Below are 19437 nucleotides of genomic sequence, written 5' to 3'. Positions count from 1 at the left end.
ATAGTACATATGGTTTTGGAAAGTAGGGGGTAAATAATGACACTGGTTTTTATGAGCTACCTCTTTAAACTGCCTGTTTAAAAATGGCCGTTCAAGGTTAACTGAGGGTTTGCAATCTCTCTCTCTAATTTGACTTCTGCTCTCACCTTTTCTCCTTTCGTGCTATATCCCTCCATTAATCTCCCTCTCCATGGTCAACAAGCCGGAGGGCCAAAGATGGCCTTTTTATTAAACGCTCTTCTATGTGCATCTCATCTGAGACCTGCTCTCTCTCGCAGTGACCTGTGTGTGTTACTGTGTTTTTCAGTGGTGTTCGAAAGAAACACAGAGTTGAGATTTATTTCTGCAGAGTTGAGTTTCGATCGGGCACACGCGAAACCTGCAGCGTTTTTGTTTTCTTTCATTTTGTTTATTCCGGATCACCCTTTGAGGGAGAAAAGAAATGTGGACCTACACAGATTTAAATCGAATAAAATGGGGCTGAGAGCCCTACGCTTTTATCGGTAGCTCAAAGCATTATCAAATTAGACGAAAAGGGAAATATATGCATGATGTGAGGAACTTTGTAAATGATGGGTTTACCTGTTTTGAATAAAGTTTTGGTTATAATGGATCTTAACCCTTGTGCCTTGCTTCCCTTTTGTGTTGTTTGCGGCCAAAAATGGCCACTGGATTAAACGGCTGTAAAAATTTGCGTACATAAATCTGTTAATCAACTTCAGTACTGATCAAAACTACCAAATGTTTCCAAAAATGTCATGATTTTAACTCTTTTATTGCCAAGCTCATAAGTGATGCCACTGATTTGAGAAAAAAAAATCAATGATTTATTTATACCATATAACTTTATGTACAAGCCAGGATTTAAGCTCTGTTTTTTTGCACATGCCTACAAAAGGGTTAATGGTGCCACATGGTGATCAACAGTAAAAATGACACATTTTACCTCTTTGCAAAAGGTAAAACCACAAAGAATCAAAAATGCATGATAATAAGGTGTCATGGCTCTGCAATCACAAAATGTTGTTATAATGGAAGTCAAAGGGGCAAAAATGGCCACGAACAGTAAATGAGGGAGAAAAAAAATAAAAACTGATGATTCTGCACAAAAACAAAAAATTCAAGAAAGCCAATGTTTTTACCAATCTTTGACATGCCCAAAACTGTGAAAAAGGTAAAAAAAATCCAATCCACAATCACTTTTTATATTGAAAATCAGTCATTTTGTGTGTTTTTTCCCGAATGAGTGACACCACTTATGAATTGGCAATTAAAGAGTTAAAATCATGGAATTTTTGTAAACATTTGATAGATTTGATCAGTACTGAGGTTGATTAACAGATTTATGCAAAAAAAATTGGGGGAAAAAATCATCCGATACATTTTTACAGCAGTTTAATTTAGTGGCCACTAACAACACAAAAGGGTAGTACATTTGCCCGGTATATTGTTACGTTTTTTAAAAATTTCAAAGCATTTTCTTAAAATATGTGTAAATATAAGATTTGTCACCAAAAATCATTCCATTTGCTGAAACACAGAGAAAGTTGTGGCCAAATTAAGACCAAACAATAACAAAAATGGCCCCAACAACACATAAGGGTTAATAAAGTAACTAGTGCAAGAACGGCACAAAGCAAAGTTTAATCCCAGTCCTAATGTCTGCCACACCAGATGTTAAACTGAAACCTTTTACCTGATAGTTTCAATTCAACAACAGTCATAAACTGATCCCTGACTGTGTTTACACATTTTTCAAATGTTACCAAGCACCAATATTATGTATTTTTAGTGTGAAAACAGACAAATAATAAATTAATAGGATTCCAATTAGCATATCATCGTATTTTACAGAATCGTCACAAAACAAATACAAGAAACTTTACCATTGAGAACAAGTCTGGAGACTTTATCAAATAATGATTGGTTGTTTTAACTGGAAGGCAGGACTACCGTCAGCGGCCATGTTGAGCAGTGCATTGTCCTCCATTCCTCTTTCGGATTCAGCCACCTCTTGTGTATGGTGCATACCTTTGCGGCCCCCCAAAGAAAATATATGACACAAAAATTCTAAAACGTAACATTTTATTAATAAAAACTTTAAATACAATACAACGTATTGCTGTTGGCTAGTCCGGTGCACACTAAGATTTCAGCCAGGATTTAGCTGCCTAGGCTAAATTCTGAAGCCCTACTCAAACGGGATTATTTTTCCAGGGGGTAGATGGCATAACGTAATTTTACCAAAGGACGTCTGTAATATTAATGGTCAATTCGGACGGTATTAGAAATCTCAGTAAAACATTCAGAAGTGGGAGGGGTAACTCGATTGCGCAGAGAGTCTCACGTGCACATTACCTTGCTCCTGATATCACATGTGCAAACATGACACAGACGAGGAAAACTCGAAACACTGTGTTTAATTTCAGTTTGGGGAGAACGTTAGTTTCATAAACAGTTCCGTGCCTTTTAAAAAAAAAAAGTTTGTGTCATTTTATTCAGGAACTGACTTGCCACTGACTTGTTTTTCTGCCTAGGACGCAAGTAAATGCTCTAAAGGTGCAGTGTGTAACTTTTAGAAGAAATGCAATAGACAGAAATGCAATTTAATATACATAACTATATTATCAGTGGTGTATAAAGACCTTACATAATGAACATATGTTTTTATTACCTAGAATGAGCCATTTTTATCTACATACACTGCGGGTCCCCTTCCATGGAAGTCTCCATTTTGGGCCGCCATGTTTCTACAGTAGCCCTTTACGGACAAACTGCTGTACAGAGCGTGTTTTATCACTACTTTACAACAACATGTTTGTCCTTTGGCAGTTACTGTAGCTTCTATATGCGTTTCGGTGAATGGTGGACTGAGCCGTTGGTTGCAATTCACAATCTCACTGCTAGATGCCGCTAAAATCTACACACTGCACCTTTATGCGCTTTTATATTTAAAAGAAACCTGCAAATTAACAGGAAATTACACAATTTACGTGTTTATTTACAGCTGGTCTATTCGCACTGGATTAGTGTTACCTGATGTAATTTCTCAGGACATTTTTACAGAAGGTAAAACTCGCCGTAATCTTTTCTGACATTGTCCGTAATGATTACTGACATCAATGAGAGAAGCTCTGATAAAAATTGCTTTACCCCACCTCCCTATGTAAAACTAATCCCGTCCGAATAGTACTTTTGACAGACGATTTTTCACAGACAGACGATTAATGAACACGATTTGTGAACAAAATTATCCTCCGACAAAATTCTGGCAGTGTCACAAATTTGGAGACCCGCTGTGACATCTACTACGACAACCGGCAGATCAAGAACCAATAGAAGAATAGAACCCAATGACGCAAGTAGTGCGCCGACAACAACAAACCAACGCAGACAAAATGTTGAAAAAAGAGCCAAGTGGACTGTACAGCAGGAGCAGAAACTTGTGGAGTTATGGAGAGATAAAGAGTGCTTGTAAAACATGTCATCACCACTGTACCATGATATGATATAAAAGCCTGTAAAGAAATCACCTTGAAAATACAAATTCCAGGTACTCGAGACAAGTCATGATTAAAGTGAACGTTAGATGTTGTTTCGGTTTGCCATCCTTTGCTTCAGCGTGTGTTCGCCCAGCCACCGCCGATTGATGATGTAAAACTACGGACACGTTTGTTTGTGTGCGTCCGATTTTTAAAAGTCTTTAAACTCGTACAGTCTGACATTTGATGGAAACTGTGATCATACAGTGTGACATGAACTTAACTACGATCTTGTTCGCACAGTGTGGCAAGCAACAATCCTGAAGGACTATTTAAAATCGCACAGTGTATACCGAGCTTTATTTTTCTGATCGCACAGGATTCATGATAAATTGAATTTTATAAAATTTTATACAACTGGAGCCCTGCTCAGACTGTGTTACAGTAACTGTGTACAGTACAGTATGACTCCTGATGTTTTTAAAATCCACTTTGAATAGACTGCTAACCTTCACACTGTGTGGAGGTGTTACACTTTGACTAATAGATAATAATGTTTTTGTTATCTTCTTGTTAAGTGTTAAATGTACACTGCGTCCATAAAATATTTTAGAAAATGTCTGAAAACATCCAATTTACAGGGAACTATTAGGCTATGAGCTGTTCATAAATCATGTTGATATAACCCTGCGATATAACCCTAAGTGCGTTGGCTGAAAATATTTTTGTGTAAGAGATGTCTTAAACCTTACCAAAGAGTACCAGGAGATTCAGATATTTACTTTCTGTTTATGTGACTGAGGATGTGGTTGAGCACACCTCGAAAATCTTGACTAGGGTAGGATGGACCTAAGTGTACATTTATTACCTCACAGTTCATTATTATTTAAGTTTTAGATGTATACATTTAAAGCTTATGTACAGTAAAGTCGATATTAAAGGTGGGGGGTGCATGATCTCTGAAAGCCAGTGTTGACAATCACCCAAACAAACACGCCCCTACCCCAATAGAATTTGGACCTTCTTTTGATAGACCCACCCCACACATACGCAACCCGGGCAACAATGTTGGTTAGTAGGCACTGATTGCTGATTGGCTACAGGTGTGGTTTTTTTGTAGTCTGCCCAATAAAGCGTTTCTTAAAAATCGTGCACCCCGCCTTTAAATGTCTTTTCAGTTTGTCACACCACAGAAAAGTTTGGTAATAACCACCCAGTCAGATTTGAATGATTATGAAATAACTTATTTTCTTTGGTGTTTTAGTAGCCGAAACTACGCCCACTCACAATAAAAGCTAGGCTGCGTCCGAAACCACCTACTTCCATACTAAATAGTAGGTGATGCACTAGTATGTCCGAATTCATAGTATTCCAAAAACAATACCGTATTTTTTATTAAAAGTTCTATTTTGGTCTCATCTGACCACATGACTTTTACCCATGACTCATCTGGATCATCCAAATGGTCATTGGCAAACTTAAGACGGGCCTGGACATGTGCTGGTTTAAGCAGGGGAACCTTCCATGCCATGAATGATTTCAAACCATGACGTCTTAGTGTATCGCCAACAGTAACCTTGGAAACGGTGGTCCCAGCTCATTTCAGGTCATTGACTAGCTTCTCCCGTGTAGTTCTGGGCTGATTTCTCGCCTTTCTTAAGATCATTGAGACCCCACGAGGTGAGATCTTGCATGGAGCCCCAGTCCGAAGGAGATTGACAGTCATTTTAGCTTCTTCTATATTCTAATGATTGCTCCAACAGTGGACCTTTTTTCACCAAGCTGCTTGGCAATTTCCCCGTAGCCCTTTCAAGCCTTGTGGAGGTGTACAATTTTGTCTCTAGTATCTTTGGACAGCTCTTTGGTCTTGGCCATGTTAGTAGTTGGATTCTTACTGATTGTATGGTGTGGACCGGTGTCTTTATGCAGCTTACGACCTTAAACAGGTGCAACTAATTTAGGTTAATAAATGGAGTGGAGGTGGACATTTTAAAGGCAGACTAACAGGTCTTTGAGGGTCAGAATTTTAGCTGATAGACAGGTGTTCAAATACTTATTTGCAACTGTATCATACATATATAAATAGTTAAAAAATCATATATTGTGATTTCTGGATTTTTTTTTTTAGATTTATGTCTCTCACAGTGGACATGCACCTACGATGACAATTTCAGACCCCTCCATGATTTCTAAGTGGGAGAATAGCAGGGTGTTCAAATACTGTATATAACGTGATGAATCAACATGGCGGATGTAGTACGTCTGAATTCATTTATACTATACATATTCATACTATATAGTAAGTAATTCATCTAATTCAGTACCTACTGTCACAGTATGCGGTTTCGGACGCAGCCAACATTTAAATACCACTACAACCTGAATGGATGCTCATGAATGTTTTAGGGGCGAGTCCATGGATTTTAACCAAAACATGCACATGATTGAACCTAAACACCTTATTTTCAGTGTTCTATAATTTGATACGCTAAATGGGGATGAGCACCCATCCTTAAAGGTTACTGTTGTGTATGTGTGCTTTTATCATCAATGTATGCCATCCGCATGAAAGTCAAGGTAGACATTACCGTAGACTTTATGCAGTATGATTACGGCTGTAGTCACTATTACTTCTCTCATGATTAGAGCTAATAGAGGCTTCAGTGAGAGGAGTGATGGTAGCATTAGTTTAATTAGCATTGTTTTGGATGTAATGGCTCCCCTGTGGCTGTAAGAAGGGGAGCGTTTGTGCATACGTGGGTGTGTGCGCGGCGAATGTGCTCGTGCATTTTAAGAACGACTCAAATTTAAGGCTTTTCTCTCGGATTCCTCTGCAAATAGCAGCTCACCCCACGCATGCTGTCAGCAGCCAAAAACTGTGGCACGTTCGGTGATTAAACACCTTCTGCTGGGGAGATTAACAGCAACTTGGATGCTGCTGGTGTTTACAGAGGGCACGACACAATTCAGGACACGTGAAAGCAGAGCGGATGAAGTCAATGATCTAACTGAGCCATCTAGTGGCTAAGGGCGCCTATGCAGCTCATGGTTACTGTGGTGACAAAGATGTAAAGGTTTATTTTTGTTGTTCTCTCTTTTTTTTAATGCAGCATGCAGCAGCGCACCGATCAACATGAACGTCCAGCACACGAACAAGACGGCACTTGTGGTGAGATGGTCCCGTCCGGAGATCACCTATGACCCACCTATTATCAGCTACCTCATTTCCTACAGCTGGACCAGAAATGATGAATCATATGAGGAGACGTATGTCAAAGGCAGCGATCAGAAACTGGTAAAGTGTTGCTTATGTTTTTAAGCATGTGTACAGTATTTAATGGTTAGATATAACACAATATGAGAACCCAGTCTGTGAAAACTAAGATGAAGTATTTTTGTGATTTACTTTCTCTCATGTGCTTACAAACCTATATAAATTTCTTTATTCTGATAAACACGAATGAAGATATTCTGAGGAATGTTTGTAACCAAACTGATAAGACGGTAAAAATATATATTTTTAAAAAGAATATAAATATATTAGTTAAAATATATTTCTTTTTTTATATATATATTTTAAAATATATAAAAAATGGCCAAAAAATATATGTGCTGAAATATATTTACAAAAATGTATATTTTACCAATATATTTTTTGGCCATTTTTTGTACATTTCGAAATATATTTCAAAAATAAATATATATTAAAGCTATTATATTCACGTCTCGTTAGAGAAAGAAAAACGTACAAATATGTTACAATAGGGATGCATAACGATTAATCGCGATTAATGTACAGCAGAATAAATGTTTTTGTTTACTGTGTGTGTGTGTGTGTGTGTGTGTGTGTGTGTGTGTGTGTGTGTGTGTGTGTGTGTGTGTGTGTGAGAGAGAGAGAGAGAGAGAGAGAGAAAAGATTAATCGCAATTAATCACATACAAAATAAAAGTTTGTGTTTGCATAATATGTGTGTGTGTGTACTGTGTGTATATATTATGTATATATAAATACACACATATATGTATGAATTTAAGAAAAATGTTATTTAGGTATATTTTTTATTTATATTTTTTATATAAAATATATCAAAATATATATAAATATATATGTAAATCTTTTTAATACAAACATTAATGTGTGTGTATTTATTTATTTATATATATATATATATATATATATATATATATATATATATATATATATATATATATATATATATATATATATATATATATATATATATATATATATATATATATAATTACACACAGTGCACACACATCAATTAGGCAAAAAACTTTTATTTGTAAGTGGTTAATTGCAATTAATCTTTTTTTATATAGTATATATAAATATGCGCACATGCATGTATAATTCTAAGAAAAAATATATATTTATATATTAAGTATTTATATATATTTATATGTAATATAAATTATACAGAAATATACAAATGTATATATACACATGTATAAGTTATCATTCACAGTTCACACACATATGTGATGTAAACAAAAACTTTTATTCTCTATAGATTAATCCCGATTAATCATTATGCATCCCTATTACAAACCTGTGAAAAGATTCAAATTAAATATATTTTTAACTGCAAAAATATACTTATAATTGTATATTTTAGATATACATATACATTTAATACTTATACTTTATACATTTCATACAAATGTATATATTTTGGCCAGGAAAAATATATTTTTGCTGTATTGGTTGTACAATTAAAAATGTTTTTGTTGCCCCTCAAATACATATGTTAATATATGAAGATTAAACTAAATATATTTTAAAATACAAAAATATATTTAATTAAGCTTTGCAAAATGTATTTAGCATATATTTAAAACATATTTTGGCCAGAGAGATTAATTTTTTTTACCACATAAGGAGGCCCCATTTACTTCCATAGTATTCTTTTTTCCTGCTATGTAAGTCAATGGCGCCTCTGATCGGTTTGGTTACAAACATTGCTCAAAACCCTGGATTTCACAGACAGGGTCAAATATTTGTCTTTTCTCCATTGCATTTGTAATCCAGGGTTATAAAAGCAACAGTTTTTTTTTGTAGAATAACATGCACAAGATCAGGCATAATTATTTTAAAAAGTACTGATTTCGATTTGTGCATTGCCTTTAAGCAATAAACATTTCACGTCTGAGTGAACCGCACGTTTGAGTCTGTTCTCGATAAACAAACTGCCTCTCAAAAATCAGGAGTATGCGTAACTGGCCTTTAACTGTTATGATATTGATATCAAGTCTGTAAATCCACGGCTCATTGATATTATCCCGTAATCGTTCGTCTGCTAAGGGCTACAGATCCACATTTGTAGAAGTGCAGTGAAGTAAAGACTGCATTTTATGTCATCAGCAGGAGGCCGCAGCAGTAGACTTTGACCTTGGAGCCCGCCGTTTGAAAAAACTAATGCACTAAAACTGTTTAAGCGCTCGAGATGTATTTTAGTATCATTTCTCTTGACTTCCTATCAGGCACACGCTGGGGTGTGAAATTCATAACGGGTTGAGATTTTTAACTTTTCCGTATGCGAGGGGTTGCGAAAGAGGAGAATGGCGAGAAACCCAAACTCATTTTTTCCTTTTTCTCTGTTCCCGGTCTCCTTCTGATTTTACTCGTTTCAGTTTTTATTTTTTTAGTCTTAATCCGGCTTTCGTCCCAAGATGCCGCTATCTGGGTCACATTAGAGCCTAACTAGATTTTTTAAGCAAGTGTCTCTTAAATCGATAGAAAGTACAAGTTTTTACCCACTTTCATTTATAATAACCCAACACTTTGAAGTAATATTTGAGTACAGAATGAAATACAGCCCGACTTGCATAAATCACGAAGGTGTTGGCGTGGAAAGGAACCGGCGCCATTTACTTAGCACAAGATTTACAAATGCCTGCGCTGTTCAGTGGACCCGGTGGAGGAGAAGTGAGTTATGATAATGGCTATTGCTCATACACTTACAATTGTATTGAATCTTCATTTCTCACAGAGGAAATGAGCCTGCTCGCGTACAAGTGAGAAAGAGATAGCCGAGAGGCACGGATAGGCCCTGACGAAAAGATACTTGTTAAATAATATCTCTGCTCTCTGGCCATACTGAGTGTTGAAATGCTTTCGTTTCTATCACGTGTGTTTAAGGATTTAACTCCATCGCTGATCATTTTTACATTTAGTTTATGGGCCATTCCAACAATCAGTGCTATTTGCATGTTGTAACTTGTCAAAATTGTATTTAATTTTTTATCTTTTTTACACTGCATCTTATATCACATTGGTCAATTTCAGGTAATTTATTTCTTTTTTACATGTAAGGGATAATGTAGAGGCAGCCGGTAGTTATTGGGAAATAAGCCCCGACAGTGTGATCAGGACCCGACGCGAAGCGGAGGGTCTTGTATCACACTGAAGGGGCTTATTTCCCAATAATTACCGGCTGCCTCTACATTATCCCGCTTAATACACGGCTACTTGCCACATAAGAAAAAAAACTGGACATGAATATGAATTTAAAACATTTTATTGGCATATTTGTTTTAAGTTAACATTTTTATCCTTCCGCGAAACTTTGCACAGATGCATAAAATGATCGTAATACCTTATTAAGATCCTCTGCTTCATTCTTGTCTCCATTTTTTCTTTTTTAGCCAGTCTTTGAGAAGTTTTAATGCCCATTCTGTATTTTTTTGTGTGTTGGCTTCGTAGCTGTCATGCTCTATTTTGTCAAGTTCAGTCTCAGTAAGCTCTCTGTGTCTTGTCGTGGTTGTCGAGTGTTTGTCACAAGATGGCGCCAAACAGACAGTAATCTTTATTGATCTTTATTGGCGCGGAGCGATTTTACTCGTGCAAGTAGTCCGGCTATGCGTTATTATTTTGGAGCGGTTATTATTTGAAAAGAACGAACCTGCAAATGTCTCAACTGACCAATCAGAATCAAGCATTCCAGAGAGCCGTGTAATAAGGTTTCTTAATGGAGGATGGAGGCATTTTGGTAACAGGACTGAGTTTTTAGCATAGATTTAGAAAATACATGGCAATGGCAATTTATTTATATAGCACCATTTAAAACAACACAAGTTGACCAATGTGCTTCACAATAAACAAACAATTGGAAAACAGATAGTAATGCAATAATATAATACAACAATAATACTAAAAAATACAACACATTAAAAACCCATACTAAAAGAACATATAGTACATATACTTATCTAAAAAAAATGCAACTCTTAAAATTAAAAGCACGTAAAAAAATTTGGTGTCATATATTAAAAGCTAAAGAAAACAAATGTGTTTTTAATTGTGTTTTAAAAGCCTGTACTGTTGGTGCGTCTCGAATATTGTTAGGCAAACCGTTCCATAATTTTGGTGATCTCCTTTTTGGTGTAAATGTGTCCTCTGTATTTTTAGTAGGTTCTTATTTGCTGATCTCAAAGTACATGCAATATAGCTGCATTAAGTATGTGCTAATAGCATGAAAGACAATGAATACATTTTTGTTATTTACCAAATCTTTTTATTTTAAAATAAACTGATAAGATCAAGGATATAAAATAGATAACATGACCGACTGTTAAGATTGACATTCACAGTCATAGCATTAGTATTTTAAAATATAACGAAAAGTAAATCAGAAAGTAACTTTTGATCTTCACATGGCCTTCACAAGATCTAAATGATGTAACTTCCTTTTGAAAATGTGACTTGTGAAATATTCCTAGATTTTCAGAGTGAGGAACATGTTTGGTAAAGCTAGGGCCACACCAAAAGATTTTTTAAATCACAAACATGATAAAAAAAGATGATTTAACACGTTTGTTCCTATAGTATATGGAGTGCCGCTATGTGGTCATGACAGCACACCACGCACCATCGGATTAACTTTACAAACAACGCAAGTCTCAGCTCGAGGATCTCGCAATGTTTCTCCCTACCAAGCGTGACTTCACAGTAAACAAACATGGCAAACAACGGGCATAAAGAAATGACATGGGCTGCTTTTTTACGTCTCTAATGTCCATCTCATGTCCTTTGGACTATGCCCGCTGTGCCATGTAGTTGTTAATCGTTTCATCTTTCATCAGCTCGCTTTCTGATTTGGTGTCGTTTCGTTTTACATGATAATCTATAGCGTGCGTGTGCATTTGTTCTTGGGGTTTACCCCACACAATAAGATTTTGCAATCTGAGCGGCCCTGACGTGCTTTCGACACTGTGCACCACAGAAAAATCTGATAAGATAATCGGTGCAACCACAAAGACGATCAGGACTTTTCCTAGGATTGTCGTAAGGGGGAAAATTTATATAACAAGCAAAGATGGGATATAGACCCACACAGAAATGCAAAGAAAATAAACATATTATGCTTTATATTTAAAGGAAAAGTATAAAGATAGAGAGCAGGGACAGATAAAAATGCCGTTTTATTTATTGGCTGAGTTATACACAGAATCGTGTTCGTTGCAGCGGTCATAGTGGTGTTTATATCAGAAATAAACACAACAATCGACCAATCAAAATCAAGGAATGGACCTAACTGTAGGCTTGTGCAAAAATATAAATACAGCTAACTATCGTATTAAATTTGTTCACGATAGTGAATAGGTAAGGACCGGTTTTAAGGTATATCAAGGTTTTAAACAGTCAAGGTTTCAAAACCACTAAAATGTTCTGTGATACCGTCTGCAAGGCATGAGCCGTGTTCATACAAAATTCATTAAACCATTAAGTCATGCGATTGATTTGATTTTTGCATTTAATATACATTATCAAAATATTATATTTTTTTGAAAGCATATTATAATTTGAAGGCTTTATTTTTACCTCGCATTTTAAAAATTACACATTTATAGTGTTGCAATGGCAATACCGCAACACCGTGAAACAGTGGTATTTTTGCTAAAGGTTATCATACCGCCAGAATCTTATACCGGCACATGCCTATTAGTGTATCGATATTTCAATCTCTAGTATCTGTATTTTAAAAAAGGCATCAAATCCCTCTGTGTGTGTCAAACGGCCTCCTCCGCCGCTGCTGTAGTTGTCGCTGTCCAGTTGTCTGTCATATACGGCCATTGAGTGTGAAAATGGCAGAAAATTTTAAAACGCTTGCAGCTTTCAAAGCCAATTTGTGGAATCACTTTGGCTTTAAAAAAAGTAAAAATAATTCGGCTCTATTTTTTTACATTTTTGATAAAAAAGAAAAAGTATTAATGCGTCGTGATACATTGTATCATGCCCTATGCCAATACCCAGCCCTACCTAACTGTTTTATATTTATAATATTTTTGTTTACAGTATATACTATATTTATAAACCATATTTGTCAAAACTAAGTTGAATTGACTTGCAAAACCAAGTTGTTTTAACTTTATGGTGCATTATTTTTTACAGTGAGTGCAGGTGTATAATTAGTCTTTTTAAATGAAGTGGTGCTTCACGCTGAATTACAGTGTCTGTGCATCCCAGCTGAGCACCTCAGAGGTGCTTTAGGTGGTAATGAACGTTATGTGACAGGAGACGGTGAGCGACATTGTGTGTTTTCAATCCTAATGACTTGAAAAGAAGAGTGTTGCTGTCAAATGAAGGAAAAGGGAACAAGCTGTTCACCGTCATCCTCCAGGTCTGTCAAGAGAGGTCACACTTTAGTTCGCATGTGTGCCGTTTCTCTTTTGTGTCTTGGTTGGAACTGGCAGGACTTAAAACACAACTTTTTGTAACTTGAACTTGTGTTATCCTGACTTTTATGTGTTTACCGTGTATGGGTTTGTGTTTCAGGAGGCCGTCATCACGCCTGTGTCATCAGATGTGTTGTACCTATTCCGGGTCCAGGCCGTTTGTTTGAGTGACAAGCGTAGTGACTTCAGCCAAAGCATGCTGTTCAGAGGTACACAAAAAGTTGCTCTTATAGGTTATTTTAGGATTTAAGCATGTATTCTTATTTACATTGCTTTCTTTGTTGTGTTATAGCCAACACCACTAGGATATTTGAGGGTACAAGAATAGTGAAAACTGGAATGGTGAGTCTTTGTCCAGCAGGTGGCAGCACTGTTTGCTTTTTTAAAGGTCCTCACCTGCAAACAAAACCCTGGCTATATTCAGTATAATTTACTACCACACTACTTTCAATATTTATGCAGTTTTTAGTATGCATACTTTAGTATGTATATTCATTTTATGTATGCATTGAATACCAAGACAAAAAGAGTTAAAAATATGATGCATCATATTATAATATTAACATATTTGTTCTTAAATTACAAACTATAGTTTTTAACTACAAACCTAAATATTTAAGTATTTATTTTTTGCACTATTTTTTCTGACATTTGTTTCTGTCTCCAGCCAACCGTCTCTCCAGCATCCTCAGCAGACATGGCACCAATCAGCTCAGGCTCCTCCACCTGGACCTCCTCTGGTCTTCCCTTCTCTTTCGTATCAATGGCGACTGGGATCGGCCCATCTTCCAGTGGCAGCCAGGCGACCGTGGCGTCCGTTGTAACCAGCACCCTCCTAGCAGGTTTAGGCTTTAGCGGAGGTGTCATCTCTTCCTTCCCCAGCTCCGTGTGGCCTAGCAGACCTCCGCCCTCCACGCCGACTCCCGCTTCCACCCGTCAGACCCCGGCCAAGTCGGTCGTGACCACCACCGAACCGACTTCCTCCCCGGCCTCGGATGCGGACGCCACCACGGCCGCTAAGGCCGAAGGATCTGACGATGGGGGTGAGAAGGGAGGGAAGGGTGAAGATGAGGATGGAGAGAAAAACGGAGAGGAAGAAGAGGAGGAGGAAGAAAAAGGTGCAGAGACCAAAACCGGCGGAGATCCCGACGCGGTCGAAAAGCAGGTGAACAGCTCCGTGGTAAAGGATCCTCCCACAGCGGTGCCAGATTCAACAGCGAAAGAGAAAGGAGGAAGCAAGAGCACAGTGCCGTCTAGTGTCCCGGAGGAAAACACACAGAGGATCGGTGATGAGGACACAGAGGTGCTGCCTACCAGAGAGCCGGAAGATGATGATAGTATGACAGCAGTAATCGAGGCACCAGACAGCACGGCTAAAACCGACAAACCCGACCGTGGTCACCTGCCACCTTTCTCTATACATACAGGTTAGAGATCTACACTTTCATCATACACTTTTTCTTTGCTAGTGGTGGATCTCAGAAAACGTTGGAGATTTCACTGCTAACGTTTGAATGGGATCAAAACCCAATACATTTAAATTGTAGGTGGGACTTGAGCTACATATAGCAAGGATATCATAAAGACCTTGTTTTAAGGTTTAAGCTTATCTTTATATTATATTGAGATATTCCAGCATCATGATTTCGAGATTTGGGTGGGTAAGCATTACTCACATTAACTTAGAAATAATCTAGTTTCGTCCTTTTGTCTTCTCTCATTAAACATTCGGTTCTTTCGTGGTCCCGTCTGTGTGTCCCCTGTGAGCTGACGGTTTTATCTCCACCGTTTGTTGTCCTTTATTCTGCGTTCCTCAGCTTTCCCTCTGTGTCTTCCTCTTTTTCAATTCTTCCTCATCCTTCATTTCGTGATTCAACACATTTGTTTTGGAGGCAGAGGCTTGGCCTACTTTTCCGGTCCGGAGAGGATGAGAGCAGAAAACTATTTCAGCTGCAGGGAGTTAAAAAATGAAGCAAGAAAGTAATAGAGTGTGAGACTCCATATTTAGCTGTGTGTGTGTGTGTGTGTGTGTGTGTGTGTGTGTGTGTGTGTGTGTGTGTGCGCGCGTGCCTGCAAGGTCCAGAGAGTGAGTCTGTTGTCCAGTGCTTTTCCTGGCATGATTGTGAGTCTGTTTGCGAATGTGAGGTAGTAGTGTGGACTGTAGTATGGAGCAGTTAGCATCATGCTACATATGGACCACCGGAGGTTTGCTGTGGGTTTTTGATCTTTCAGATGTGTGACGCTGTGGTTACTGCTGTCAGATTGACTTTTCAGTTTGGGATTGTGGTATGTTTGTGTGTGTGTGTTTATAGGTTTGGTTTTAGTTGGTTTTGTCCTGGAAATATAGTGAAATATGTCACAAAAATATTTTTTATATTGCATGATCTTTATAAATGAGCCAGATTTTGTTAAATGTCAACAGGTTGTGGAAAGGTTAGGGTTAGGGGTAACCTGTTATACACTGGAATGAAGTTTGAGATGTCCTCATTAATATATAGTGAAACAAACCTGTTAAGCAGGTAAACATTGATGTATTTAATATAGCATAACATTAAATATGTTTGAGTCAGTATTAAGTAAACAATGTCGAATAATAAGTCTACGTTTTCTTATATTATTCTTATGCAATTTAATTGTTTTACTTTAATATTATTGTTATTATTTTTAATAATAATAATAATAATAATAATAATAATAATAATAATAATAATAATAATAATAATAATAATAATATTAAAGTAGTATAAAATTACTACTACTACTACTACTTCTACTACTACTACTACTACTACTACTACTACTACTACTACTACTACTACTACTACTACTACTACTACTACTACTACTACTACTACTAGTGCATGATCAACATTAAAATATGTATAATTGCAATTATCAGCATTCACTATTGAAAAAAAATTGACAGAAATGTATCAACAGGTCAGCCACTTTTATGTTTGTATTTTTACATGAACCTTTAGATGTGGATATTATTGTTATTTGTATAATAATAGAAAATAATAAATAAGTTTTAAAAAGTGTCAGAAATGTATTATGTATAATCATTCAGTTTGTATTTTTACATGAACCTTCAGACGTGGATATTATTATTATTATTATTATTATTATTATTATTATTATTATTATTATTATTATCAATAAATAATAGAAAATAATAATTTTTAAGAAGTTTCAGAAATGTATTATGTATAATCATTCAGTTTGTATTTTTACATGAACCCTCAGATGTGAATATTATTATTATTATTATTTATTATTATTATTATTTATAAATAATAGAAAATAATAATTTTTAAGAAGTTTCAGAAATGTATTATGTATAATCATTCAGTTTGTATTTTTACATGAACCTTCAGATGTTGATATTATTATTATCATTATTATTATTATTATTATTATTATTATTTATAAATAATAGAAAATAATATTTTTTTTAAAGTGTTAGAAATGTATTGTGTAATCATTCAGTTTGTATTTTTACATGAACCTTCAGATTTGGATGTTGTTGTTGTTGTTGTTGTTACTATTATTATTATTATTATTATTATTTATAAATAATAGAAAATAATATTTTTTAAAGTCAGAAATGTATTATGTATAATCATTCAGGTTGTATTTTTACATGAACCTTGAAATGTGGATATTATTATTAGTAGTATTAGTATTAATATTAGTATTGTTGTTTATAAATCATATAAACTAATAAATAATTTTTGAAAAATGTCAGAAATGTATCAATTTATAGTCTTTTAGCCACTAAGCTTTGTTTAAATTTTCACATGGACTTTCAGATGTGGCTATTATTATTTTTTACTATTATTGCATTAATTATTATTGCTTATAAATTAAAGAAAATAATCAGAAATGTTTTATGTATATGAACCTTCAGATGTGTCTGTAACTGTGTAACATAACCTCTCTTTCCTATACCTACAGATTGTTAATGTTAACCCTGTGGGTGGGTGTGTCTGTTTGTTTCAGAACGTACGCCCGTCTCCAGTATGTACCCAGTGCCTGTTGCAGGCAGGATGGAGTGGATCATCCCTCTGGTGGTGGTGTCTGCGCTTACCTTCCTCTGCCTCATCCTGCTGCTGGCCGTCCTCGTCTACTGGAGGTGAGTGACACTGACCCATACTGACAGATTCACTTTCTTTCTGACTCAATGAATCGCTGACAGACTGATGGAAGGACTCCCACCGAATCACTGATCTCCAGACTGACTCATTTAGATAGATACAAGCGATTCTCTGATTGAATCAGGCAAAGTCTTGCAGGTGAATGTCTATCGCTTTTAAACACTTCATCTGTTTTATTGCTTTAGAGTTTGGCAGCTATGCGTGTTTGTGTCAATTTGAATCCTGTAGCTTGTAGTTTATCACTCTGGGGCCTCCGGTGTCCCCTGGGCCCTGATGGAGAATGAAAACCAGTTAGAAGTGTGTGGGTCGAACGTGTATAAAGTGTGTGTGATGTGTCTCTGGTGACAATAAGTAAGATAGAGAGAGGCTTTCCTTAGGGCATTGCTGAAGTGATGGGGTGATGCAGAAGTGGTTACTGGGGCCCTGTTGCCATGGTCACACCTGAGACGATGTAAAAGTGTCTAATAATAAGATATATATGTGCGTTTAATTATTTTGGGTGTCATGCTTTGTAAAAATAGTGGGAAAAATTTATTTGACCCAAAACCTGCTCTGAAATAGAAAATGTTTAGCATGTTATAGTATATTTTATATTGAAAAAATGTAAAACTTTTTCAATAAGATTCCATTTGTTGGATACCTTAGTTTACATGAGCTAACAATAAACAATGCATCTACACCAGCGTTTCTCATCAGGGGCGTTCAGGGGGGACGCAAGATTTTTTGGAAAGGGGGGAGGCATTCAGGTGTTCCTGGGGGAAGTTTGCCAGAAATCAAGGTAAAACTATATTAGGCTTTAAAAACTGTCCTCCATTCTCGTCTATATTCTCAGATTTGACGTGTCTGCTTGGTCATAATCTGTCTTGTCAGTGTAGCTAGGTCGATTTGCTTATTTTTTTATATCCGTAAGTTTTGAATAAAGTGTCTCTATGGCACTTGATCACACTATCACCGTGTCTCAGTCCCTGTGCCAGTATTCTCTCCACAGCTCCGGGCTCTCCGCCCTGGTCTCGAAAACGGCCATCTGCTCCCTCCTCTGAAACCCAGGGGTCATGCAGTAGCAGGGGGTCGTGAAAAAGTTTAGCCTTTGCCAAACCCTCTGCTGTCTGATGTAATACACCAAAGAGAGAAACAAAATTTGCATCAGTCATCGTCTTAGTTGCCAATATAATACATGAAAAGCAAGATCTATTATTTGATGGGGATTATTGTGTGGTTGGGGTGCAAAGGATGCTGGGAAATCTATTTGGAGGTTTGTTGGGTATTAGAATAGACTTCAGATGTAATGATCCACCATTAACTTGTGTGTGTGCGCTTATGTGTGTCTTTAGTTTTAATCTGCTCAGCAGACTAGCTGAGATTAGCTTTAACAGTACACGCTAATGTCTCTGTCTATGTTAGATCAGATATCCTTACCTTCTGTCACACCGCAGTGTGCGCGTGTGTGTGGTTTTGTGTTCATGCATATCTGTTTATGCATATCTTATGTCCCATACGTTGACACCGGTGTGTTTACATGAAAACGCATGTGCCGCGTGTTTACGGTACTGTATGTTCCCATTTAGATTTAGCTGAGAACATTTGTGTGTGTTTGCGGTGTGGGGGTTTGTGGATTGTGTGTTACGATGTCTGAAGTCCACCTGGAAACATTAACTAGGATGTGACACTTCCTGTGACCGTCTCATGGAAACAATCCAAGTCAAATATTCATTTATCTCTAACGCACACACACCTCAAGCTCTTTAGTTTACAACTATTTCCTCTCCTTTATGGTGTTGTATTTTTAAATCTTTTCTTTCTTTAACCTCTCCCTTTTTCCTGTGTTATGACAAAGATCGGAGGTATGCACAGGAGTCTCTTCAGTTCGATTGAGTTCCCCGAACATTACATTAGCGCATTTAGCAGATGCTTTTATCCTAAGCGACTCGAATGTAATCTATACATTTCTTTTATCAGTATGTTTGTTCCCTGCGATAAAACCTTTGACCTTTGCGGTGCAAACGCTATGGTCTCACCATTAAAGCACAGGAAAACATCTAAATCTAGTAAGCGGCCATAGATTTTGGTAGTATTTTGGAAGTATTTGCTCTCCAGAATGCA

At 36.6% G+C, this 19437-nt stretch overlaps 1 protein-coding gene across 4 annotated transcripts in view; it reads left to right on the top strand.

Moving 5' to 3' along the window:
* Nucleotides 1–19437, top strand: part of ptprga (protein tyrosine phosphatase receptor type Ga) — a 327465-nt gene that overhangs the window by 274214 nt on the left and 33814 nt on the right. For 3 of the 4 annotated variants that reach the window (XM_073875862.1, XM_073875863.1, XM_073875864.1), the window contains 5 exons: nucleotides 6593–6777; nucleotides 13281–13389; nucleotides 13473–13522; nucleotides 13848–14607; nucleotides 17183–17315. In XM_073875862.1, coding sequence (XP_073731963.1) covers nucleotides 6593–6777; nucleotides 13281–13389; nucleotides 13473–13522; nucleotides 13848–14607; nucleotides 17183–17315 — 1237 coding nt within the window. The remainder of the gene's footprint in view (nucleotides 1–6592; nucleotides 6778–13280; nucleotides 13390–13472; nucleotides 13523–13847; nucleotides 14608–17182; nucleotides 17316–19437) is intronic. The other variant, XM_073875865.1, reaches the window with a different exon arrangement.

Source organism: Misgurnus anguillicaudatus, chromosome 14 (assembly GCF_027580225.2).
Source record: "Misgurnus anguillicaudatus chromosome 14, ASM2758022v2, whole genome shotgun sequence".
In the NCBI taxonomy this organism is placed as follows: Eukaryota; Metazoa; Chordata; class Actinopteri; order Cypriniformes; family Cobitidae; genus Misgurnus; species Misgurnus anguillicaudatus.
Note: the sequence above shows the minus strand (reverse complement) of the source record. Positions and strands in the feature narration are given on the sequence as shown.